This window comes from Nothoprocta perdicaria, unplaced genomic scaffold (genome assembly GCF_003342845.1).
Source record: "Nothoprocta perdicaria isolate Ctin4 unplaced genomic scaffold, notPer1 scaffold_47, whole genome shotgun sequence".
Classification (NCBI taxonomy): Eukaryota; Metazoa; Chordata; class Aves; order Tinamiformes; family Tinamidae; genus Nothoprocta; species Nothoprocta perdicaria.
The window spans coordinates 2,744,807-2,770,891 of record NW_020455721.1 but is presented as its reverse complement, the minus strand read 5'-3'; the positions used below and the strand labels follow the sequence as shown (position 1 = coordinate 2,770,891).

At 40.9% G+C, this 26,085-nt stretch overlaps 1 protein-coding gene across 1 annotated transcript in view; it reads right to left on the bottom strand.

The window, feature by feature from the left end:
* The window catches only part of RNF144B (ring finger protein 144B), a 47,202-nt gene that overhangs the window by 5,815 nt on the left and 15,302 nt on the right, over nt 1-26,085 (bottom strand). The window contains exons 2-4 of the mRNA XM_026047062.1: nt 25,198-25,386; nt 12,493-12,597; nt 3,628-3,688 (exon numbers count right to left, since the gene is read on the bottom strand). Coding sequence (XP_025902847.1) covers nt 3,628-3,688; nt 12,493-12,597; nt 25,198-25,362 — 331 coding nt within the window. The 5' untranslated portion in view covers nt 25,363-25,386. The remainder of the gene's footprint in view (nt 1-3,627; nt 3,689-12,492; nt 12,598-25,197; nt 25,387-26,085) is intronic.

Below are 26,085 nucleotides of genomic sequence, written 5' to 3'. Positions count from 1 at the left end.
TTTGCAACCCATGCTGTCTCATACTGTTTGCTTTACCATGGAGCACAAATGAAACCAGAAAGCTAAAAAGGAGCCAAAAAATAAATAAATAAAGAGAGAGAAATCAGAAGATTACTCCAACAAGCTGTTCAATCTTTTGGTTAGGACCATTTCTCTCCCCAGCCTTCCCACAGCTGGCTCAGCCATATTCACGTTGCTCTAAGGAAGAGGGTCTTCCCAAGTAATCTAGTAACCAGGGAGGCCAGGTTGACCCATCTGGCCCATTTTCACAAGCACGGGAGCAGGTGAGACAGGAGGCATTAGGCAGACTGTGGAAATGCAGCATCCCGAATAAAGGAGAATCTATGGCTCAGGAGAGGTACCCACTGAAAGGATAAGAAGCCCATGCACTTTATAGAGTATTAAGAGCACCTCTTTCTTTCATGCTCTTGGGTCTGGCATACATCATTCACCAATTTCTCATCATTTATCAGTAGGATTACTAGGCAATTGCTACCAGAGCAGAAGTATAACACAGACATCCTAACCACATCCTACTCCTCTTTCTTTACTTGGTTGTTTCGGATGGCCACATCATCCTTGTTTCAGATGGCCACATCATCCTTGTCCTAGACAGACACATAGCAATTTCTGTGTCTGCTATTAAAATAGATTAAAAAAAGCCTTGTGACCAGGTACTGACTGGTTACATTATATGTAAGAAAGCCTTCTTAAGCCTGAAAACATTCATGTTCTGAGAACGTAGGAAACAAAAGACCATAGAATATTTTCACTGTATTCCTAACTAAACTATGCAAGTAATGAAAACATATGTGATTTCATTTTTACAATATTTTAACCAAATATTGACTGTCAAATATCTTAAAAACGGGGACATAGAGAAGAAGGATATTTTATGAAATGAGCTAAGAGAGACTTGGGAAAACAGATGAGCTTACAGGTATACAAGTCCTTCTTCAGGTCTTTAGAATTTTAAAAATCACCTTTTGATTGAGATTTTCTCTAAGGATGAGAAGCATAGGCTTTACTTGAGGACTGGTGAGGAAAGACTACGGGACAATAGTGAAAAGAATTAGCTATGAAGTTGATGACTAACATTTCTGGTAAAGCAAAGGGGATGCTGAAGCAAGATAGATACCAAAAAAAGTAAAATAGACTGATAGAAATGAAAATTGAGAAGGAAAATAAGGAGACTGAGAAGGAAAATATCTCAACAGAATAAAACTGAGAAAAAAAGAACGTGAAATACAGGAAGTGGAAGAGTCTGAATACAGAGTTTTGTTGAACAGAACAAAAGTAATAAAGGATTCCCTAGCACTTGCCTACTTTAAAAAGCAGAATTTGGCCTGTAGCCAAAGATCTGGAAACCTCATTGCTTTCCATCTCCATCTCTTCCTGTTTACCACACTTACTTTTTTTCTCCCCACCATCAAAAAGTAGCTAACCCAAAAAAATGATACTCTTATCTAGTACCTGTTCTGGAAAAAGTCCTAAAAAATAAGATGAAAAGGAAGACAGAAGTATTTCATATACAAAGTTTGTCTTAATTTTTAAATAATCCCTGAAATGATACTATTATATTGTATTTCATTTCTTTGAAATTTCATCCCTAATTAAGTAATTCAAATGAATTCCTGGTCTTTAGAAGGTGCCGCTTGGCTAGGCCTCTGGCTCACTCCAGCTCTGCCCACTCACCTGCATCTTGACTAGAGCTCACAGGCCTTGAGGGACCGGTCTGTGGGTCAACACAGAGCTGGGTGAACTGCTTTTGTTGCTAGATCCAGGAGCAGAGGCCAAGTGTGATTTCAGACTGATTTGAGAACGGATCAGGAGGCTCCACATTGGCTGTGGTTGCCCTTGAGAGAGGCCCCAGTGACCCAGGCTTTGCAGAACGCTAGGTTTGAAACAGGCTCAATTGCACTAAGGCTGAGATTGGGTTCAGTGCAGCTGCCCAGGTCAGAACTCGGGTTAGCAGGAAGGTTTGTTCCCAGGCATCAGAAAGCTAAATTTATTCCTGGGAGCAGGCAAGGCCAAAAGGCTTAGTTTAAGGCTGCTACTTGGATGCCAGTTAAAATAGAGGAGAAAGGCTAGATCTTATAAAGAGTGTAGTGGAGGTGGAGGAGGATTCATCAGACTTGGATATTTAAAGCACAAAGGAAAGGGAAGGATTTAAAAAATAGACAAGTTATATGATGAGTGGGAGAGAGTTAAAAAAATAAAAGATACAACAGGAAATTGAACAAAAGTTCATGAGTTCATCTTTGGCTAGTTATAGAGGAGATACCAGGAAATCATTAGCTTCCCAGTCTTCAGTTTAAAAAAAAATTCTTATATAAAACAGACTAATGTGTTATAAGAATGCCTCTCTTCCTTAACCCTTTAATATATTGATTTAACAAGCTCTTTTTTTTCACAGTCTATTGCTGTGAACAAGTCACTGCTTGACTCACAAACTGGAAGGAAGAAATTAAGGGCAAACTAGAAGAAAGTAAAATGAGAGAAATTAAACCAGAAAGTGGGGTTTGTCTGGTTCATTTTGCATTTTTGGGGGGAAGGAGGGTGAGGGGGAAATTGTGTACTTCCTGTGTGCTTGCAACTACAGCTATAATCTGCATTTGTTTAAGAACTCTGGGATATACTTGGATACACGTTTTGTTGTTTTGGTACTTCATGGTCATTCGTCATGAACCTCTGCATCTTTATGCATGTTCACAATTTACCTGCTTCTAGGCATGCAGGTGGAACATGGGCACAAATACGGTCTTTAGAGGAAAGCTTGGAAGAAGCCAATCTTTCATTAGGCCAGATCAGTCCCAGACACACGCCTTGGAAACTACTGTAGCGTGACTATTTGGGAAAATCCTACAACTTTCAGTTGGAGCTTTCAATTTGCTCTCAGTCTTTATCACCAATGTGGAACTTCAACTTGCTGACTAGTATGTTAAGTTTCTTGTTCAGCCTTGACAAGAAAGTCTCCTGAGGCAGAATGCTGACTTCTGTCACACTGAAGCTTAGACCCAGTAAGACCCTCAGTTTCAAGCCTATTTACTAAAAAGCCCTAGGTCAGTAATGAGGAGACAGATGACCCCTCACTCAATTTTTAAATATACTAGAAGAACATATACAAGGCTTCTTTTGTAGGGATGCTTGCATCAGACAAAATCCCCATCAGGCAATAGGGTCTGTCTCCCTCTGAAGTTCTGAAGATCCCTTTGGACTTAGGAAAGGGCTACATGACCCCTACACCCCAAAGGAAGCCTCTGGTACCTTCTCTAATTCTTCCTCTACCATCATAGCCTCAAGAATCCGGGAGAAGCATGCTGCAAGGAGGATGACGTAGCCTCACACATGGAGCCTGAGAGTGTTTCCCTCAAGTCGGAGTAGAAGTGCTGTATTTCATGCAAAGCGTTGTTGATTCTGTTCCATTGAAATCAGTCTTGGCTGCCGAGCAGAGTTACAACCCATGATTATAGTTAAACTATTTCAGAACACAGATTTCACCACAGTCTCTTCCCCTACTCACCGGACAGGCTTTTTCTTAAGGCAGAGAGCACTGCACTATTTAATATTGCTGCCTATGTTGACACTTTAAAATTCGAGGGAAAAAAAAATAATAAAGGTTCGCACCTCGTTCAAATTTCAGTCTCTTGTATAATTGAAACTGGTCAACAGGTACCAAACAGGCAATCTGAAATGAGAAACAAATGGAGAGGGAAAAATGTTAAAAACAGAAGAGACTTTTAAAAAAAAAAAAAAAGAAAAAGAAAAAAAGAGCAAGCACCTTTTGATCTACATGCCTACATTCCTGAGCTAGATCTCAAACCCATATTCTTTTCCTGTCCATTTTCCATCTCCCAATTCCTCTGTAACTGTCTTTCCTTCTCCAAAGCATACAGCAGTTATTGACCTCTCTTATTTAAGCCACATAGAATCATAGAATCACAGAATGCTTAGGGTTGGAAGGGACCTCAGAGGTCATCTAGTCCAACACCCCTGCTCACGCAGGGTCACCTAGAGCACGTGGCACAGGGAATAGCCTTTTAGTCTGACCACATGGTTTTTCTGTTTATTTGTTTTTTACTATCCACAGGAAAGTCATCTTTGTGCATTCTGTATCTATCTCAAGTTTCCCATTGTGTTTCATGTTGGTATAATATAACAAGCAGTGACAGACTGCCAGTCCTAGAGATTGAAGTCTGTTGTTTATACTCAAGAATACAGACAAAAGGAAGGTTCCTCATTAAAACTTTAATGGCAGAGAGGTGAGTTACCTCTCAGGAACACAGAAGCTAGTGTGGTTTCCAATAGTTTTAGCTAAGATTTATGACCCTCTTTAAGACTAATACACATGTATATGGTGTAAGGAGGTGTTCAAATAAAACTTCATGGTTTCTCACGAGTTTAGTTTAGCAGATTCAATATCTAACATTGTTCTATTTGATCCACTCATAACATGGTACATTTTCTATCAACACCAAAAATTTCTCTCCAGCTACCTCAATATCCTTCTCTTCTAATAATACAAAATCTAGACTGATACCAAAATAAGACCTGATCTTTTGAAGCATGGTGAGCTCACAGTGAAGCTCATCATGAAGGGCTCCTGATCAGTAGCCCACTAGAATCCTTCAGGCTACTGTAAAAGGCAAAATGTTGCCCTCAGAGAAATGAAAATGGGCATTGCTATCCTCCAGGGTTGTGTTGCAAGGCATTCACATGAGAAAAAATACAAAGAGCACATACACACAAAAAAGCTGCTGTCATGCTGTGAATACATTTTGCTTCTTTGGATGAAAAAAGTAAAGAATATTTTCATTTGTATATTACATGACCTGAAATCACTCTAAGATCTCAAATAAGTTGGAATTCAAATAGCATTTCAAAGGCAGATATATGGATCATTTATGTGACTAAACCAAGATCATGTCAAAAAAATGCCATTGATGTCAAGATTTAAGTGTTCAAATGTGCTTAAAAGATCTATAACTGAAGTAAGCAGAGAATTTGACAGCAAAATAGGAAACTTTAACAAATCTTTAAAAAACATGGCTTTAGCTTAGCAGAGTCCTAAAGGTCAAAATATAGCTTTCATTCTGAATTTTAAGTACAGTATAAAATATTATATTATCAAAGTATTTTTATGGGATAAACCATATTCCTCCAATGCAGCTCTAGGGCACAGTGAACTTCCTGAGAAATTCCTCACCTGTTAATTAGAAGTTGGCTGAAGCATTCTTGAAAAAACAAACACACAAACAATGAAATCTTAATCAATCATGGGGAAAAACAAAGAGTGAAATTTAGCAGCTTCAGCAAAGAAAGACGCCAACCAATAAAATTATATAAAATACACAAAACCCATCATTGCAGTATTGCCCACTCTCCCCAGGGCAGCTGGAAATCTAAATAGAGTTCGGAAAAACAAGAAGCAGGCATCTGTTTTCCTGTAGCTTGGTGTGCATTGGCAGCTACTTTAAAAAATTTCTCTATCATGACTAAATTAAAACAGTGAGTGTCAATACTGTAAGATTAACAGCCACTTGAGTGGATAGTTTAGTTGATTGGAGTGTTTTTCTTCTTGCTCTTGTTTTTACAAAGAGTTTCAAATAGTTTCAGGATTATTTTTACTGAGCCCAGGATTTCCCATGTATTAAAAATCAGCCTTTTTAAATTCAGTCAGAGCACAGTTCTAATGTGGAATTCAACAGACTGTATAGTCCATATAGAGGGTTTCCTTTTCATCTATTTAAAGCCTGGACTTACCATGCCAGTCTTTCCCTCTGGTTTCATCTAGCCCCACACTGAGGATATCCTATGTCCTCATCTCAGCTCAGACTCCCCTTCCCCACACACCGCTTCCAGCATTGGTCTAGCACAGCCCATCTCTTCTGCCATGGACTTTCCCGAGCTTCCAAAGACCAACTCCTGATATCATCCACGTGGAAAGCAATCTGAAAGATGGCAAACTGAAGCCCCTAACAGATTTAGTATCTTTATGCCTGAGGTAGGGAAGGCACAATCTGTGACTGCCTGAATTCAGAGAAATGGCACACCTGTTATGCAAAACTCACTTAAAAAAAAAAAAAAAAAAAGAAAAGAAAAGAACGAAAGAAAGAAAGAAATGTGTAGAAAGAAAGAAATGTGTTAGTAGCAGGACTCTAGTCCTAAAAAGGAGAGAGATCAAAAAAAAAAAAAATCCAGCAAATCCTTTCTTCAGGGAAACTTTAACTTCATTTACACTTAATAATGAAGCAAAAGTTTTTTTCTTTGTTTGTTTGTTTTGTTTGTTTTCTCTTTTGGTCCTCCTACACAACATCAGATCCTTGATTTTCACATTCATAACATTTCTCCAACTCCACCCGAGAGTCCATCCCAAACACCTCCTCTCCTGCAAAGCTCCACACACCTAAGGGCTCAACAGACGAAGGAGATCTGGGGCAAGAACCAAACCAGCAACACAGTTGGTGGCAAAGGACCAAAAGAGGAAGAAAAAAAAAAAATATATATATATATATATAACACATAACAAGATACTGCTTATTCTTACTTTAGGTTAAGAAATCACTCAGTGTAACAAGGTCATCTGAGAAATGTCACAAGATAAGTTTTTGGGTTGTTTAATGGGAAGTTAAAGCTGCAATAAAGACCTCTGAAGAAAATGACAGAATTATAGAATCATTAAGGTTGAAAAGGACTTTCACGATTATCAAGACCAAAAGTAAACCTTCAACATCATGCCTATTAAACCATGTCCCTAAAGTGCCTCATCTATACGGTTTTTTTGAACACTTGCCAGGGACAGTGATTCCACCACTTCCCTGGGCTTCACCACTCTTTCCATGTAGAAATTTTTCCTAACATCTAACCTGCACCTCCCCTGGAACAACTTGAGGCCATTTCCTCCTGTCCTATCAGTAGTTTGTCTGGAGAAAGTAGTTTTGTCTGTTCTCACTACAACTTCGTTAAACAACAGGACTCTTCTCTTCTGGAAAGATGCTGATTTGAAGCTTACCAGACTTTTGAGAGTTGATATAAACTTTCAGTTTTCCTATACATCTTAAGCAACTTCTGCAGTTATACAGTGCTGCTGTACAGAGCACAGTTGTACTTAAGAACAGCAGCTTTCACCTGTAGTAAATATACTGATAAAAAAAAGGCAAAAATTTGCAGGTTCATTATCATAAAAGGCACCAACTGGACCCTTGCTAAGTGTCCAACAATTTGCCCAATATGGTGCAATAACTGGGGATGTTATTACTCCATGAGACAAAAGAGCAAAGAAAGGCAAATGAAGAGGTTTGAAATAATTTGGTTTAGTTTACACAGAGCCAGACTGCTCCTCATCACTCAAGCAGTGCAGTAACTAGGAGCCAAGGAAGAACAACTGGCCTGTTTTTAAACACTGGCTACCACAGTGGAAAGGGAAAATCATTGCTCCACCTATGCTCAGGCTTTCAAGGGAGATGCAAAGAGGCCATCAGGAGAAAAATGAATAGATCCTACTTCCTTTCACACCCGTATGAATCAAGCCTCAATTCTGCCTAGACATAGTAGTTCATGAGGACTAGTGCTTCTCTCCTTAGCAGATGCACAGCAAGGACAGATCGGGCACTAGCAGCATCACTTGGGCTGCCCCAAAGGGTTGCACTACTCATTTGAAACAAAAAGAGAGGCAGCATATAACTTGCTTTGGGATTTATTTAAGAACTGGCAAATATGAAGAAGAAAAGTTTTAATTTCGACCCTGAAAAAAAGAGAGGTCTCACTGCAGGACCAATTTTCAATTTAGAAATAAACCGAATCCCATTTTTTTGATTTTTTTTTGGGTTTTTTTTTTTTTTGCTCAGCTATATACAGAATATTGCGCCACTCAGAACTGTAAGATCTGGGTCACTGTCCCATTTCAGCATGTCTTTGCAAGGCCCTGGCAGCCCTGGGCGAGGTTAGGCTGGTGCAGGTCAGGCACCTCCACGGGCCCAGGGACGCTCAGCAGCAGCTGCCCTCAATGCAAAGGGGAGATGCTGCCTGCAGACTCACAGGCAAAAGGAGGGCCTGAAGCAGGCTCTCTCTTTGGACCCACTGCACAGTATTAATCAGATTACATGGGTCATGGGCATCAGCTCTGCAAGCTGCAGGACAGTGCAGGAGTCAGAAGCGGCAGAGAAACGCAAGCCCCCAGACACCACCTGCGTGAGCTGCACGTCAGAAAGCCCTGCATGCACTAGAGATATATCCTGCTTCATGCCAAGAAGAACCATTCCAAACCACGATAAATTACCCCTGATTTAGATTAGGCCCAATTAAACCAATGGAGCAAATTCCCAGCGGAGACTGGAATATTCGAGATGGAAGCAAGCTGCATAACCTAAGATGTTCCTTCTACCTCCTGCTTCCAGGAAGGAATCCAAATCAGTTTTGTTTATTGTACTATTAGATCTCAAATGGACAAACAGCTTGTTTAATGAGATTGCTTTTAAACTTTCCTTCTTTGCATAAGCAGCTATTTGAAATAGAGCCTGTAGCCAAAAGCACTGCCTCCCCATGAACAACACCCATTAATTCTGCTTTAAAACAAGCTATGCTACAAGCAGCTGCTGTCTTAACGTAACAGGTCAAGATCTGACCTAGGATTGCATTTGATTTCACGTGCTCCAGTGGAACAATTCCTTCTGTTTGAATGCACTGTTTGTCCAAAACACAAACTGCCAAGGAACATACCAGTTTCAGCTAGATTTTGTTACAGAAAAAAAATATATATATATATAATATATATAGGAGCTTTTTAAAAAACATTTTAAAGATATACTTTTTTTTGTTTCAGTGATTCCTCATTATATTAAGAATAGAAACCTTGAACAGTTTCTTCTGTTCCAAAGAAACAAAATGTTCTATCTCTACAAAAAGAGTTAAGACTGAACTCCCCCAACTTCCTACATGCTGCATATAAGCAGCGGAGATACTTTCCTACTTCTCATAGTTCTTAGTATTTGGTGACATATATGAGAACACATTCTACTGCTTAAAATTTATGTTTTGCCCAAACAAAAAGCAACAGAAGGCTGCATAGATGTCAGAATCAAGTCAAGCACAGAGAAAAGGCTCTAATAATTCAATACTGAACAAGAAACATTCATTTTACCGAGAAGCTACAACGTACTTTGGTTACAGTGAAGTCAGAGAGGTCACTGGAAAGCACCAAAAAAGTGTTGCACACTTTGCATGAGGACCTCAAAAAGGGAAACAGAGGAGCTATCATAAATATAATATGTATTGCAAGGTATATTATTAATCGCTCTGTTTCCTCAGTGAAGAGGGCTCAAATCCAAAATGCATTTGAGTCAATGTAAATACTTTTCTTCACTTTAAATTATGTCTTAAGTTCACCTTATCTCCTTTGTGCAGGCTAGGGCAAAAGGCATTTAAAAAGCAAACAAGACAATTGTGTTAGCTAACGCAATTAGACACAATTTAGCCCAAAGTATAGAAACCAATTTAACACGGTTCCCACGAGAAAGATGGTTTCATCTGCTATTTTTTTCTTCAAACTACAACCGTATCTGATTAACTTCATTCACAGCAGAGGCTGAAATGGACACGGCCTGAAAAATGCACCTTTTCTAAACCCTCATATTAACAAGAGACAAGAGGGGAGATGGGGGGAGCCACACAACTATTTCCACCCCCATTACAGGCAATGGTTAAAAAAAAAAAAAACAGAAAATGAAGCCAATAAAACATTAATATGTTTTATTGAGATCAAAAAAAGAAAACTTTAACTACAAAAGGATGGCTATCACAGGTATGATATTCTTCATGGCACAGTTCTGGTGAGGAATTTTTTCCTCCCAGAAGTTGGAAACCAAAAATGCAGACCCTTTGGAGGCAAGAAGGCTCATACATTTATGTCTCAGGTTTCAGATCCCGTAATGAATTCTACCTACCTGTATTTGTAAACAGTATTTCCATGCCAAATAATTATTGTTTACCATCTTGTTTTGTATTATTGTTTACTATCTGAATGCAGCTCTACTCTTTAGGCAATGGCTTCAAAAGGCTATATTTTCTCAGAGAATCATCTTTATAGATAATAACAATAATAAAAAAGAATACAGAGAGCTCATAAAATCTATAGCTCACATACTAAACTTTTAAATTAATACTTTTTTTTTAGGTATTCTTCATTAAAGAAAAAACACTAGTGAAATACATAAGCTGTTCATTTCCACCAGCCTGCGGGCTTGTTTGCTTGCTTGCTTTTTAAGCAGAAGGCTCATGCTGCAGGTGTGTTGCCAAAAGGGAGCTCCAGAGCGTTCACTCATTCATGGGCCATTAATGCACATCTTGGGTTGTTCAGTCGTTCAGCCTCTGGCTCCCAGAAGCACCCAAGGAATAAGCTAATGGTCCATTAACACATGTCCTGGAATGTGCTCCTGCTTGCTATGAGGAAATACATCTTTACAGTTCCTACATCTTCACAACTCTGGCTTAACAGAGTAGAATTCTTCCTAGTATTTGGCATGTGTTTTTGAAACCAGTATTTGCAATTAAGGCTAGTTGCCTTCAGTCTGGTGTGGCAGGTGGGACATGGGTAGGCCCCGTCTGCTCCTGCATGGAAGAAAGGAGGAAAGGAAACAGCCAACTGATTCTCATGAGAATTGGATTCAGCCAAAGCAAATCCCCTCCGTATGCCTGCACGCTGTACCAGATGTGACTCCCAGGGCCTGATTCAGCTAACCACTACACCTTCCATGCTTGCTGGTGAGGAGGCTGTGTGCTTCTCCAGAAAAAAAGTATTTCTGGTAACCCTCTCCATCTCAGTGGGAGAAGGTATTATCCCCATTCCCTCATATCAGCAAAGCCACAGCAGCTGGGGTTGTCTTCTGCACAGCTCCTCTGTACTCCTTCCCTGGCCACAAGCAATTCCCTAGTGATTCCCCACATCTGCCACGGCTGAGATCTTCCTGGCTCTGCGGCAGAGCAGAGAGGGAGAGCACAACCACCAGCCTCACCAGAAAAAATGAAGACTCTAAACTGAAGCCTTTTTGCCCTTCTACGGGTCTATCACTGGTATGCCTACTTGAAGGGAAAATTCCATTCTAAAATGGATGGAATTGAGTCTGTCCCTTAATGCCGCATCCCCAGTAGAAAATAACCTAAGATACTTGTGAGAAATAATTGGGTTATTAGGATCCACTCCCATGGATTTTACAGAAAAGCAAAAAGATTTTTGAAGGAAACAACTACAGTTCACATTTAGTAGGGAATTCCACTGCCAACAATTGCATTTGAATAGGATTAGATTCATGTAGTAAAAATTATATCCGTTGAATACATTGGGCTGAAGGATACCCAAAAGGTAATAAATTGCTTTTCTGTAGTTTAGGGATGGAGATATAATTCTCCTTGATTTTCCCCTGCACACAGGCACAGACAGAATGCATAAAACCAGACAAAGTCCTTCAGCCACTTTTCTCTGCCTGTATTTCCAGGCTCAGCAGGGGCCTATCTGGGTCTCAGAGCAGGCAATAGCTGCATGACTACATCAGATTTTCCCTCCATTTTCCATGGCTGTCTAGATGCACAGAATAGCTGGCACCTATAAGGGTTCCAGCCACACTGCCAACAGCTCCTCCCCATGCCATGGCTTTGGTGCTAAGCCCATTCTAGAAACTTTATACCATCTCTGAATGAGCCAGGATGCTGTTGGAGCATTTCTGAGAGGCTTTAGGCAGCAGCTTAAGGGTATTTACAGGCCCCTTGAATACCTTTACACTGAGTGTTGTAGGAAGGCCTACGGAGCACATTTTCTCCTAAGCTTCTCTATATGGAGCCTTCAAATGGAGCTTTCGTGTTGCTCCAGGGGATAGTGCACATGCCAAACAGCTGCACATTTCACTAAGTCCTCTCTCATCTCTGCCTTGGGACTTAAGACACTTTTTTCACCTCTTAACTCCAACTTCTACCCAGTACTGTGCAATAACCTTTCTCTCAGTACAATTATACACAGTCTTAATGTTTTTCTGTTGCAGTCCGACACGCAGGATGAAATCCTGGCCCTGATTACAATCAGTATGAGCCCCTGCCCTTGGCTTTTGAGAACTGACGGAATTTCAGTGTTCGTAGTCAAACCAAATCTGATTTAATTGACAGCATTAATGGAGATTCAGCAGTTCTGGGATACAGGGTACCCTGGTTAAGTCACCTGCATGAGTAATTCAGGGGCTGTCTGGATGCCAAGTAAGACTTTCCTCAAGACACAGGGGAAAAGAAAAAAAAAAAAAAAAAAGAGCAAAACCCTTGAAAACATCTGTTTGCTTCTAGTTTCTCTTGTCAGTCAGGTTTCCTGCCAGAAGCTCATTAAAGGTAATTAAAGGGAGGAAAAAAGTATATTATCGTAGTTATTACACAGATAAAGAAAAGCAGTTTGGGGGCTTGTATAAAAAAAAAAAAAGAAAAAAGAGAGAGAGAGAGAGAAGTGCTGATAGTTGATACCTCTGCTTCTTGTAGGGTCCCATGGTTCAAGCACACCACATCTGGACAAGTGATAGGAGAGCCACAACCTTCTTGAATGGCCAGCTGCATGTACTGTTTTAGGCACTAGGAAGAATAAAAGGAAATGATAGTTACAATCCACATGTTGGTAAAACAGAGATGCTAGAGATACTGCGCAGCTACTACCTCCACTTCCTTAATTGGCTGTCCTGAAGCTCCAGCACACAGAAAACATCAATTATCACAAGTCTGAATGCTACAGGCCATTGCGTTGGAAAGAATGCAACAAAGAACACTTAATTATGTATGACTTCATCTGCCGAGCATTGCGTTTACCCAAGTCAGCAAGTCTGATCCATCAGCGCTAATATCTAGACTCTGCTAAACCAGGGTTGGGAGATGGGGGGGGATTTCATCCTAATTAAAGAGGCTTTGTTTTTCCTTCCCTGTTCTTAGTTCAGACTCCATTGTGGGAGTCCTCAACTACAAGGAGACAACTCCTGTTCTCAGATAAGTAAAAGGGGGAAGAGGACACTGCCTGGAAAGCTAACCCACACTAGATGTGAAAGGGTCAGTTCCCTCTTCCCACTGCAGGTCACTGAAGTAATCAGGCAATTTCCATGATCTGCCATCCCCTTGTGGTCTATTGAGCAAGAGTTCAAAATCCTCTTCCAGCATGGAGACCTTCTTCCAAATGTTTCCACACTGCCTCACTGCACAAGCATCACAGGCCTTTCCTCCTTCTCCTACATTTTGCTTGGCCTGCCAGCTTCCAGTATCCCCAGTTTGCATGATAGGGGCCCACAACTCCTGCCTATTTCACACAATTCATACAGACTTTAAAAAGAAAAAAGTCCCCACCCCTCTTCTGCCTCTGAGGACAGCTAATGAGTTGAGCACTACCTGATTGTCTCTCCCTAGGGCAGCTAATTTGGATCTCTTTCCAGTCACCTGTCATTTTTCTAAGGTCTTGTAAACTCTTTCTATTGCAAGGTCTTCGAGACCTCTGCCTGCCTGCCAAACTGGTAAAGCTTTGGAATTCTTCAGGACAGTGGGCTTTTTTCAACATTAATAGGCATTCAAGCCTATATGAATTTGGACCATTCAGATAAGGCCTTGCATAATGTGCTCTGATTAAAAAAAAATCCTCATTTGTATTTTTATTGGAAGGTTGGTGCGCTCTTAAATGTCAGACTGTTTAGGAATTTTCCAAAAAGAAATGAGGTTTCCTTATTATTCTGTCTAGCTTTCCACTTAAATGTCACTGTCCACACCTTTCTGTTTAATTCTGATGAACCTTGTAGAGAAATTACTTCAAAGCAAGTAGAATCTGCTTAGCTTATTGGCATTTTAAATTGAGTTTACTTTTGATTTGTAAATAGCTGTAGTCTAATTACCCTGGGGCCCCCAGGGCACTGTCACATCCCTGCACCAAGTCACTCCCTAGTCTATGCCTGCACCACCACCCACCAGGCTTAACACCCACAGAAAACACTGCCCTCCAGCTCCTGTCCCCAATACCCCCCCACTAGATATCTTTCCTAGTTATGTGGGTGATGTCCCATTACATGCTCTTTGCATCTTGTTTCCACCACACAGGGGAAACCTGGTTATTTTCTGGATCAAATCTCACAGCAGCATTTGGGGGATGGGGCATGATCCCCTCCAAATCATTTGGCTTGCCCTAATTCACCAGCAAGCCCAGGAGAACAGCATTTTACTTTAAGCGAGATCCTGGCTTCTGTCTCTTCTGGGACACCGGATAATATTTAGTAATTTGTTCTGACAGCACGATGCAGAGGACTCGCGTTGTCGGGGCAGCTTAGGTCAACCAGTTACGAAGCAAGAACAAAGCCCGAGAAGCTCCTGCAGGCCCAGAAGCAGCCCAAAGGCTTGTTCTTAATTTAGACTTCTAGGACAGAAGCTCAGAGCACCGACAATTATCCTTCCACAAAAGGACGGGCATGAAGCTCTTAAGCAGCTTCTCTCCCTAGCAGGAATTTTGGATTTAATTTCTACATGCAATACCTAGACCATTAGGTGTAGCAAGCCAGAAGAGCAGAGGTTTCTGAATTTTGCTAACGTATCTGGATTCCTATTCTCTTCTAGGAAAGTTAACAAATTGGGGCTTCTGTGACACTTTTAGAGTACTGTGCTTTTAAAGATATTTTATAGCAGGCCTTCAAATGTTTCACCCCCCAATTAAACAGTGTCTATAGATATTTAAAATTTTGCCTTAATTTTCTGGCCTTGGAGAATGAAACTATGGGTGAAATATAGGAAGCTTACGAAAGGACTTAAAGGTGCTGGGAAACTTGAAGGAAACATGCAGCATTTATCAGTGAAAGATTCAGCTTTTCCCTAAATCCTCAACCAAGTTTGTACATGAACTAAGAATTGAGCTTCTCGTCTTCCCCCCACCCTTCACAAGGTAGCAGCTAAGGAGAGAAATTTAAAAACAACAACAAAAACCTTAAAGCTTTAAAACACGTCTTCACTTAAATAGTTGGTTTTTTTTTTTTTTTTTGAAATGTTTTATTATTTAAACTTCAGCTGCAACTTTATCATCTCACTTGAAAACTGGCAAATAAAAGCAGTTGTAAAGCTGTAAATGGGATGCAAAGAGGATTCAATGTTTATCCAATGAATCGTGATTCACTTTCTCAGCAGTAGGTTCTCCTACACCACAGAGAAAAATACATTCTGTAGATATAAAACAGTAAAACTCTTAGTGCTTTTTGTCTGCCAAATATCCCAGTTAGAAAAACTATGCACAATCTACATGCACTTTTTATTTGGTCTGGAAAAATGAAGGCAAGCTCAAGGAACTCAACCCTCAGAGTTCCTTAGAAGGATCTTAAGGCAGACACCCAAGGAATGTCCAGTTCTCGGCATCCCTGGGCTCCACATCCCTGTCCATGATCAGATTCCCACAGGACAGCAATTCCCAAGCCCACAGATGAGGTGGTGGCTGCAGTGCAGGACCTGCAGCTTTGCTGGGCCAGAGCAGGTCACCTGTAGCTACCTTCCTACTGGAAAAACAAGGTTTCCAAGAAAGCTTCATGTAGCCACAGCAGAGTGGTTGAGGCAACAGGATTAAAAGTTACTGGAGTCCCACTGAAGAGGTTTGAAACTGGCTAACTACAGGTGAGCCTGAGAAATTATAACTCCCAAACCCACAAATGCACCTTCATGAATGTGCTTTCTTCTTGCCTCAGATGTTACTCGCCAAGCAACTACACCACATGCATACTGCTTTGTATTCTATATATGACATGAAGTCAGAGGTAGTATAATCTCATCAACAAAAATCAGTGTATTGGACAGAAGGTCTTAGGTGCTAATCTAGCTTCATCAGCCAAGTTTTGCTTCTGCAGGACTTCTGTCAACTTCAGTGGAAATTGTGCTATGAATCTTTTTACCTGCTCATCAGAGATTCAGAATGTGTAATGAATTCAAATATTTTGCCATTTGGGGCAAGTTGCATTTTGGGGCAAAAATTACACTGCCCCCCTCCAATGTTTTTGTCTTTCACTCCTTTAGCTCCCCATGTTTAATAAATTAAGATTAATATACATTACCTACATCACAAAATGCTGTTCATGAATATCAAATCAGATAAGGCCTGTCAAGTACTTGGATCAAAATGTAACAGTACATGCAACATATGTGCATGTATTTTTACCTTACAGGACTTGTAGAAGTCAACTATTTATGTATATCCAAAGTATACGGTTCTCTCCTGGAACTAGCAGGCTGTAGAAAGTATGCATTATAACAGGAGGAAATAAACTTGAAAAAGAAAAAGAGCAAAAAGCACCTAGAAGCCCAGTGCAGCAGTAAACAAACTAATAGCAAGAATTCCTTTCTCACTTCCTATATGCTTCAAGAGTGTTTGCAATGGTCACCTGTAAACTTTAGCAATATAAAATTCTGTTTAGGCTACTCACAGATTCTTCACTTCAACACTTAACCCACATACCCACATGCTGCTGTAGCTTTCACTTCTCCTCTCCCTTTCACCCACACACCCAAAAGCAAATTGTATGGAAGGGATTTTTAAAATTCTGACCAAAAAATAGAAATATCTTTGGCAATGTATTTAATCTGAAAAGAGACCACAACAATTCTGCCTTGTAAGTTATACTTTGAACTAATTCCTAAGTGTTATATTGCTAAGGTAAGTGAGAAGTGCACTATATCCTTCTCACTGCAAAATCTTGTGTTTCTATTCAAAACCATTTTCCAATAACCTTCTGTACAACAGAGACAAAAAAATGGATCTCAGTCATTCCTGCATACCACTTTTTGCAAGTATGTTGACATGCTCCATTACTTTGTTCTTCTCTCATCTGTATGCAGCAGCTCAGCTTCCTAAATGCCAGCTCTTTGGTTTGAATATAAACACATGAAGTGAAATCAAGTATGTGACATGACAAAAATCAACCAGGTATTTTAAGAGAGACAGAAGGATGACTAATAAAAACTGAAAGGTATGGCCTGTTTTCCTACCAAATGCTACAAATATGCCGTGACCGTGGTATAGCAGTAGAAAAAGCAATAGAAATTGCTTTTTTTGTTGTTTAAACATTGTGATTACTGTTAAAAAGAGGAAAAAATCTACAATCTACAATATTTCTTAAGCAATATTATAGCATGATCAATATTAAACTTGAAAATGCAAGAAATGATAGCATTCTGATAAAAAGACTTTCTAATTAGTGTATATCTTGAAGAAATTTCAATTTCAAAAAATTTAAGAAAACCTCACATTTCCATTTTAATATCCGCAATTCTGATTTAAAATGTTTAATCTCTCTTTCATATTTAGGTCTTCAAAGCTGTGTAGGTTTTGGGCTGGAGTATTTTAGCCTTGGTCTTTCTGCAATCTCAAAAACTTGGAAGGAAGAGGCTAGAAAGAGAAGGCATCATTTTTCAATTGGCACTCCAGAGACCATGTGCATGTCTCAGAAGAGCCAAACATACAGACCTTTAGTTTTCATTTGGGTTATGTGCAGTGTTCATGTGGGTTTTATTAATCAAGTAAGAAAGAGCTCTTATTTCTTTCTTACCATTTACAAATGTCAACTACTCAGTGCACATATCTGATAATATACACTTTAATATGTAGTATTATGACTTACTGACACTGTTATTGTCAAAACTTTAAAGATTCACCACAGTATTTGCCTGATCCAACCAGCACTTAATCAATAGTACTGTGTACTCAATTAAATGTTTCTTTTTTTAAAAGCCCCCAAACCAAAACAGCTTTCCTAGTGTTTCTCATACACCTATCTGATGTTCCTAGTATGCGCAACATTGCCATATCTCTGTTTTCATATGTTCAGTCTATAAAACAGACCAGCCTATTTCAATCTAGCCCTAAATATGACCTCCTAAAATCTCCCAAGTATTTCTCAGCAGGTCTTAAAAATAGAGAAATCAAGCCTGTCATCAGTTGGCTTAAGTTGACTTAGAGGCATTTGCTCTTCACTTTGGAAAAATTGGGGGGGGGCTTTGACATTTCAAAAAGTTTAAAAAATACATTACAGAAATAGCCACTTATGAATCTATTAGAGAGAGACATAGCTTAAAGCAAAAAAAAAAAAAAAAAATGTACACATTTGTATTGCTCAATCTGTATTTTCAACTGCTAAGGACCAGGTGCAGTGACAAATAAAGTTGTCTTCAAACAGCTGGCATATCAGGCCTCACAAGAGTCTTACCAAGGGAGATGTCTAGGAAAAAAAGTGAAGAAATGTCCTTTTAGTCTCAAATGTGATATTGGCATCTTTTAGCTAAGTAGGAGGAGAGGTGCAACAGGAGTGACAAGCATCTCCTTGTGTCACGACCAACTGACAGCATCAACACAGGAACATGATAGTGGCAACCCTCCTGCAAGCCTGTTTTTGTTTCCCAGTGTCAACCTGCAAGCGTGCCCGAGAAACGCCCTGTCATCAGTTTTACCTCTACCCCTCGTGCTGTCAGACTCTGCTCAGATGCACACTCTAAAGCCGGTTAACACATGATCCTCCACATCCCTACATCCTTTCAGAAGAGTCAGAGTAAAGAACGGGTAGGTCCCTGGCAATCTATGCCATGAAGCGGCACTAAGGAGAGGAGGGAAGCTCACCACTCCCAAACCAAACTAGATGTGAATATAGGGCCACAAGGCTTGTCACTGGGCTGGCTCAATTGCAGCTCTTCTCCGAAGCAGTGACAATTATTTCACATCTGCTTCTTCATCAGCGAAGTGGAGGCGACTTCTGCTTCACATCGGCGCTGCTGTCACGAGGTATTTTGGTTGCCTCTTCTCCACCTGCCTGCCTCGTCACTCTCTCCTACAGCCACCACCCCTGCGCTGCCACCTCTGCTCACTTCAAAGCCTTGCAGCATTTTTTCCTGAGGAGAAGCATTTCTCAAAAGGCAGCATTGACATCCTTTTGTACTGTCCCTAACTCTGCCCATGGTGTGACCCTGTCCAGAAATGCATGCAAGAAGTTCTGAAACCATCTAAAATACTATGAAAGTGCTAGGGGTTTGGTGCCTGAATTAGCAAGCGTGGGGATTTTTTTCTTTTTTATAAGTTTAAAACAAAGCTATTCTGAGACATTTCAAAAGTCAAGCTGGGGAAAAAAAAAAATCCAAAATGTCAGAACATGACAGCTTGGTACCTGTGGGTGGAAATGGAAAACAATCTGAGGTGAGCTTTATATTAAGTAAGTGGGGCACTGCAGCACAACGGCTATTTTGGAATAGGAGAACACAGTGTTCAGCCACGGGCACATGCAGGTGCCTCCTTGGACAGGGAAGAGAGGAGGGAGAAGAGGGGACTGAACCCTTTCTCAAAAAACAGTGCTGAAGCAGCTGCCAAAAGCTAGCGCTCTGCAGATGAAAGTGAATCCAAATTTTCCCTTACTCATAAGTTTCACTAAGTAGTCTTTCATTGGAGCATGCAAGTACATTTGTTCCACTTAGCAGACATCCCACGCTCTGTGTGATCCACCTCCCTGTGTCTTTGATCCAGAGTCTCCTCTGCTCTCAGGCTTTCCTTTCCACGCTGTTTTGCTGATGAAGCTGATCTTTAAATCACTGTCTCCAGTTTGCCCAGTGCTTTTCTGAAAAAGCAGTCTGAGGCTTCACAGCACTATGGACAAAAACATGAACATTTGTGAGTGACGAACAAAAATGAACAACAATTTGCCATTGAAGGGGGAAGGACAGGCCACAGCTGCTCCTGAAAGGAAGAGAAAGAGCCTTGGAGAGTGCTGCTGGGAAGTGCAGCATAGAAATTCCCATTTCTAGGGGGGTTTTCCCTTCCCCTGCTGGAAAAGTAGCTGTCAAGCACACAAGGTCATCCCTCACTGGCTGCAGCTCCCCAGCGCCCCAGCCTAGCCAAGCAGGGGGCTGCTGAGCACATGCAAGAGCAGCAACTGAGAAATTCTTCCCCAATATCTAGCTGTAGCTCTGCTGTCACATGCATAGCTATAGCAGAGCACCTTGTTCTCCCAAACCTTTGAAGCTAGAAGCAGTTGCACAGAGTATTTCGGAAATCAGAAGCATTTCAACTGCTTTGTGTCAAGATTTGCATCCGAGTGAAGAGACTAAATAAAACCTTTGCTGGAAACGGAAAGATCACTAATTATTGCACACTTTAGTGGCATATGGAAGAGCAAGGGAAGCAACCAAGGTCTGAAGAAAGACAAAGTGGAATTTTTCTATGCCTCTGCCTCAAGGCAGATTCAATTTGAAGTTGTTTAATGCACTGATTTTTTGAAACAGAATAAAATCCCAAACAAATATAGATAAGCTCAGAAGCAGATGTTTTAGTTCAAAACTTTCTTTTGAAAATTTTGTAGTTGTAATCAATTGAAAAGGAAAAAAAATCATCTAATTTTATCTTGATTGACTCCCTCTCTGATTTATTTTTTTCAGAACTGCCAGCAAACAATAAACGAGTCACTAGAAAAGTCAAAATTGATCATAAAACTCTACTTTCAGAATATTCAGGGCAGCCCAGAAGTTACCTGTGCTTCTATTCAATCTTACACTTAGACTTCTCCTTTTGAGTTTGCATGAAGCTTAATCTTATTGAGACTGGACTGTGTGCACCAATAATGACAAACAGGTGGATCATCATTGTATTTGTTTTGCATGTTTTGTAACTCAGTTACCTCATACTCTTCTCAGAAATACAAGACCTAACAAAGAATTAGCTTGTGAAAAAAAAAAAAGGATGAATCATGTTAATGCTGCACAAACATGTACTAACAATACAGAAGCAAAATATATAAACTCATCTTCTGTTCTCATAGCTTGTTAGATGTTGTCTTAGGAAATTCAAACCATGTTCTAGCAAATAACACAAAAAGGGAAATAAGCTGCTGCTTAACACCAATAGCAGCAATATCATTTATTGCTCACCTGGCTCATGTTAGGAATCTGAAATGGTCAGGATGGGAGGGAAAAAGAGCAAAGACAGAACTGGCATGTGAAGGGAGGCTGAAAGTGGCATGCTGACACATTTACTAGCCCACCAAAGCCTGTTGTCTGCAACAGCACTGCACTATTTCATCTCATCCAGAACAGTCCTACCAGAGGTGGAAATATTTCACCTTGTTGAGGACTTACAGGCTATAGACTCACCCTGTGTTTTCTGTACAGCCTTTCATAGTTCCAGACGTTGTCTGTTCATAAGGTATTTTATAGTGTTCCAGCTCCCAGGCCATTTCTAGCATGAGGAAGGGAGGTTTACGTGATCGTATGGCTCATTGGGTCTCCCAGTTATTTCCAGTCTCAGACAGCTTTGGAAAAGCTGGAGTCTCAGAGGATGCATGTTTTCCTGCCTGTTTCACAGCCCCAAAGCCCAGGCAGAGCAGAGAGACTCCAGGCAGTGTCCCCATCAAAGCCAAGCAGGGAAGAGCTGGCAGGTCCATTGCAGGGAGCAGCCAGGCAGCACCATCTCACTCCAACCCCACCTCTTCTCCAAGGAAGGGGCAGTGCGTGATGTCTGGGAGAATATGCAGAGGGAGCAATGGACACAAATATATAGGAAATTTGTCATAGTTTCACCATAAAAAGCTAGACTGGGCAAGCTTCTGTTTTCTTCATTCTTTTCACCAAGACAGAAGAGCCTTCTGTACCACTGAGTTTTACATGTTTTAATGTGACAACTCCATAATACACTTTCCCTGCCTAAGCAGGTAGCCCACAGTTTTAGTGATGCCTGTCTGCAAGCAGCCTCCCCACATCAGACACGGGAAAGGCCACTTTCAGGTTCAGTACTGAGTATCCCCCAGGGCTACTCTGGGACCTTTACAGCCCTGGAAAGAACAATCTGCTAGCTTGTCCCTGTACTTGAAGACAAATAATTCTACATCCAGAACTGCTCATTTGTATTCAATTGCTCCCCTAGGCTCAATGCATTTGGATATTTGGTCATGAGGAGTTTGCTTGTTTGGGAGGCAAATAACCTTCCAGTGACATTTTTCCAAGACACCTAAAAACATATCTAGAGGTAGCTTTGCTTACTGTATATGGTTCATTTAGCATGCCATAGACAAAGTAGAGGCCTCTGACACTCACAAATCACAAGAATATAATTCTGATTCATTTGCTTTGGATACAGAGATAAGTGTTATAAAATATTGCATTTTATATCATTGTCAGGACATAGCCAAACACACTGTATAGTTTTTTACGTACATACGTGAGGAATGTGACAACCAAAGGGCAAAGACTTATGTCCCTGAACATAGGAGACTCTGAAGGAACAAAAAGTTTCGAGACAAGATAAGCACGAGGGATTGCAAATAGGAAGGCCATGCTGTCAAACAGGCAAGAAGGATGACTGGCCAAAAAAAAAAATGAAAAAGAAACAAGATAAGCTGTGTCAGGAACAGATGAGACTTCCTTTCTGAGAATGGAGCAAGTAGCATAAAAACAGAAGGCATAAAGCAGTAACTGGAGAAAAAAAAGGAGGCAAGCTGGCTTCTCTCGCCAAGGAGCACTGGGACACAGGGCCTTGGCCTCAGCCCCCTTGACAAAAACCACCACGGGCTGCCTACTCACCACTTACCTACAGTATAAAGGTTAAAGACTAACTGTTTCACATATGTAGTAACAAAGATTAATAACGTGCAAGAACTAATTACTAGCTAATGAATGAATTTGGTAGTTTGGATTTACAATTTGAAAATGATATCAGTGTTCAAACTCTCCCATCACAGCAATCTCAAGCCCTCTCATCGATGTGATTGATGCGTACCACACCTTGGCACTCCAAAAAGGTTTCATGGATACAGGAAACGAGTTGAATAATATGAAGTGCATCTATCCAAGGTTTCTGCAGAAAAAAGTGTACCTCACAGCATCCCTGTACCATCCTCTTCAGAAATACTAAACTTGTCTATGTACTTTCCTTTGAACCAAAGATAACCCAAACCCAAGCAAGCCATGATGTACATTATAGCCATTTCCAGATTCTTGGGATGTGTAATTTTTTTTGCTTTGTCTCACAGTCAGTGGAGTCCTACACCAACAGCAACAAATGCTGCTGAAATGCAACCCTGATCTTTCTTCAGATTTGATCGGGCTACCAATTGAGATGGCAAACGTGTCCTGCAAAGTCAGCTGATTTTTCTTCTCTGAAGAGAGAGAGTAAAGATATTTATAGCTAGTTGAAAAATCTCCTGTCTTAATAGCAACATTCCACCAAAAGGCAAATATACACATACTTAAATGCAGTTTACTTACTTTGGCTAGAATACAGATTTTATGAGGTAAAATGTTTATTACAAGAGTTTCTAAGCTGGAAAACTATCTGTACACAATTCTAACTCATTTAAATTCTTTAGGTTTATAAACTACAAGCAAAAAGGAGATATTCCCCATGATATGTCCAAACAGTAATGATTTCCAATTATCTCCACTGTCAAAAATGCTGTAGTGAAAGCCAGGCACAGGTACAGCTCTACTCTTAATGGTTAGCATTCAAAAAAAAGACCTCATAGACCTCACATGCGAGTCAGAACAAAATTAAACAAAACTAATGGCTTCACCTTAGCACAGCAGAACACAATGTCCCTATGTCAAGTCACTATTTCAGATCGAATATCTCTCCAGGGTGTATAGAAACAGTCTTAGTGATTAAAAAATAAATAAAAATAAGCTAGTCAAGCTGAAAGCACTGCTAGCTCAAGAGTTAAGATGGACTTGATCCTGTAGCTCAAAATTAACCTATCACCCCAGTAACCTTCTTAAGGGCAGCATGAAGGTAACTGAAAGCTCTGGAATAGGTGAGAAGAAAATCCCTGAGCATCAAGGCAGCTACTGCAAGGCTGTGCCCCGAGCTGACCCCAATGCAGACTTTGGCACCAAGGCACTCAGCAGCCACACGCTTCACCAGCGTGCTGCAGCATGCAGCAATCTCAACACTGCCCAAAGCTACTGGTGACAGCCTAGCACTGCCTCCCACGAGCTGCTCTGGGTTCAAGATGGAAAGGCATTTAGGTAGACTACAAGTTTCCAGAAGTTCTCTCTTTATAAGATGCAAGAGCTTACTACACCTCTCACATGCCTTGGGAGGATGTTCAGATGCAGCTTGTCAACCAGACCTGTGCTACAAGTGCCAACTGTGCTTCCTCGCTTCTCCATCTCGTTTTTGAGTGCCTCATATCTCCCTTTCTCTTGATGACAGCTGTAAAACATCTTGGTGCTTTTCAAGGCCTGTGACCTACAGAGGAGTGCTCACTGTGCCCTGGCATCACATAGTGTGATGTTTCTTCATGGGTGCCAAGGAACCGCAGGGAGTCAGGGCCAGCTAGAATACATGCTGCTGCCAGCCCACCTCTGTTCACATCCATTCCAGCACATGCAATAAGCTACAGGAAAGGATGCAGGAAAGAACAGAACATGTCATGCAGGCAGTGACTCAGCCCCCTGTTCAATCTTGGCACCAGCAGTCTCAGAAACAAGGAGATAGCGGCTGCTTGACACTGAAAGCCTGACCAAGGAGGAACTGTTCCTTCCCTATACATTTCTGGGATGAAGGCACTCGCAGGGCAAATGGGAAGCAACACTGAAAGACAGAGGTGAACAAGCAATGATAACCCTCAAAAGATGGACACTAAGCGTAAGCTCAGCCAGGATACAATAGACACATCAAAATACTCATAATCAAAAAATAGTAGTACATGTCTAAACACTTCTCAGCTGTATTCAGTCATCACCTATGGTTGCCTATAGGGAAAAGCCAGCCAGACCATTTCCCAGTCTTCCTACTACTAGACAGGGCTGAGGTGTACACATGGGATGACAATTAAAGCATAGACAAGGGACAAGCAAGGACAGCAATGCTACCTAGCCATCACTGACATCTCCCTTTAGCCACTGCCCAAGAGGAGCAAAGCCCAGCTCTGCGTGGCACAGTCTTCACTTGTCTTCTTCCCTCCCACAGAGGGGAACAGGTTCCTCTGCTCAGCTAACACTGAGGTTAAAGTGCAATTAATGATACTAAATTATTGAAAGCAGAATGACAGAGTTCTTTTAAACAAGGCGAGACAGATTAGCACCAAATGTTCTCCAAAAAAGCACTATCAGCACAGATAATGCATCCCTAGCAAGGCATGATCAACATCATCTCTCAGATCTCTGGGGTTTTTTTTTCCTATTCCTATAACCTAAAGGCATTCTGGTTCTTACCGATGTGCAAAAGATGCAGCTGCATTCCTGAAGAGTGGTCATCTTATCCAGAGAATATTCACAGAGACACAGCTTGCATGTGAGCAAGGGCTCCAGAGCTAACTCTCCAGCTTTTGACTCATCAGCTGTCATGGTGTGAGTGCAAGTCTTCCCAGTAGAGCCCATCTGGTCATTAATGGTCTGCTCAACCTGAAAAGAGAAATCAGCAGCTGAAATTTCATGCAAGCTGTGTAGTGACTTCATTGATCTGAGAGCCTACTGCTCAGCACCTGCCCATCCAAAGGTATTACTTTGAAATCTTGGTGCCAGTCTTATACTCCTGATCATTTATGATTTACTAAGAAGGTGTCTGAGAACCCTAGAAGGCCCAGTCTGGGTTGATTCTCAAAGAATATTTAATTCCCTGGCACAAAGTACGTAAGACAGACCATTTCCTCAAATTACACATAATAATAGGGAAAAAAAAAATGGAACTTACACAGATGACACACTCCCAGTATTGCATGCAACAAAATCCCCAGAGCAAGGGTATTACTTGGGCTGATAAAGTACTAGTTTTAAAAAATAAAAAGGCTACATAAGATGTGTGCATATATATGCAGAGCTAGGATAAGATGTAAATCACTCTCTTCTCAAAAGAGTATCACTGTCCCTTCCGCACTGACTTATTTTCATACCCTTCCCAGTTCTATAAATCCTTTGGGGTTTGCTGCACCTGCATAGTTGCAATAAGCATTTCCACCTTCCCTTTACAGCCAGCCTGCCAGCTAGAGAGCTGCTCTGGGCAGTGCAAGACCAGTAAGCAGAGACAGGCGGCTTTGCACTCCCTAACACCAGAACATTCGTACACCAAACATTTAGTCTGTTATGTAAAGTATAAGCTACATA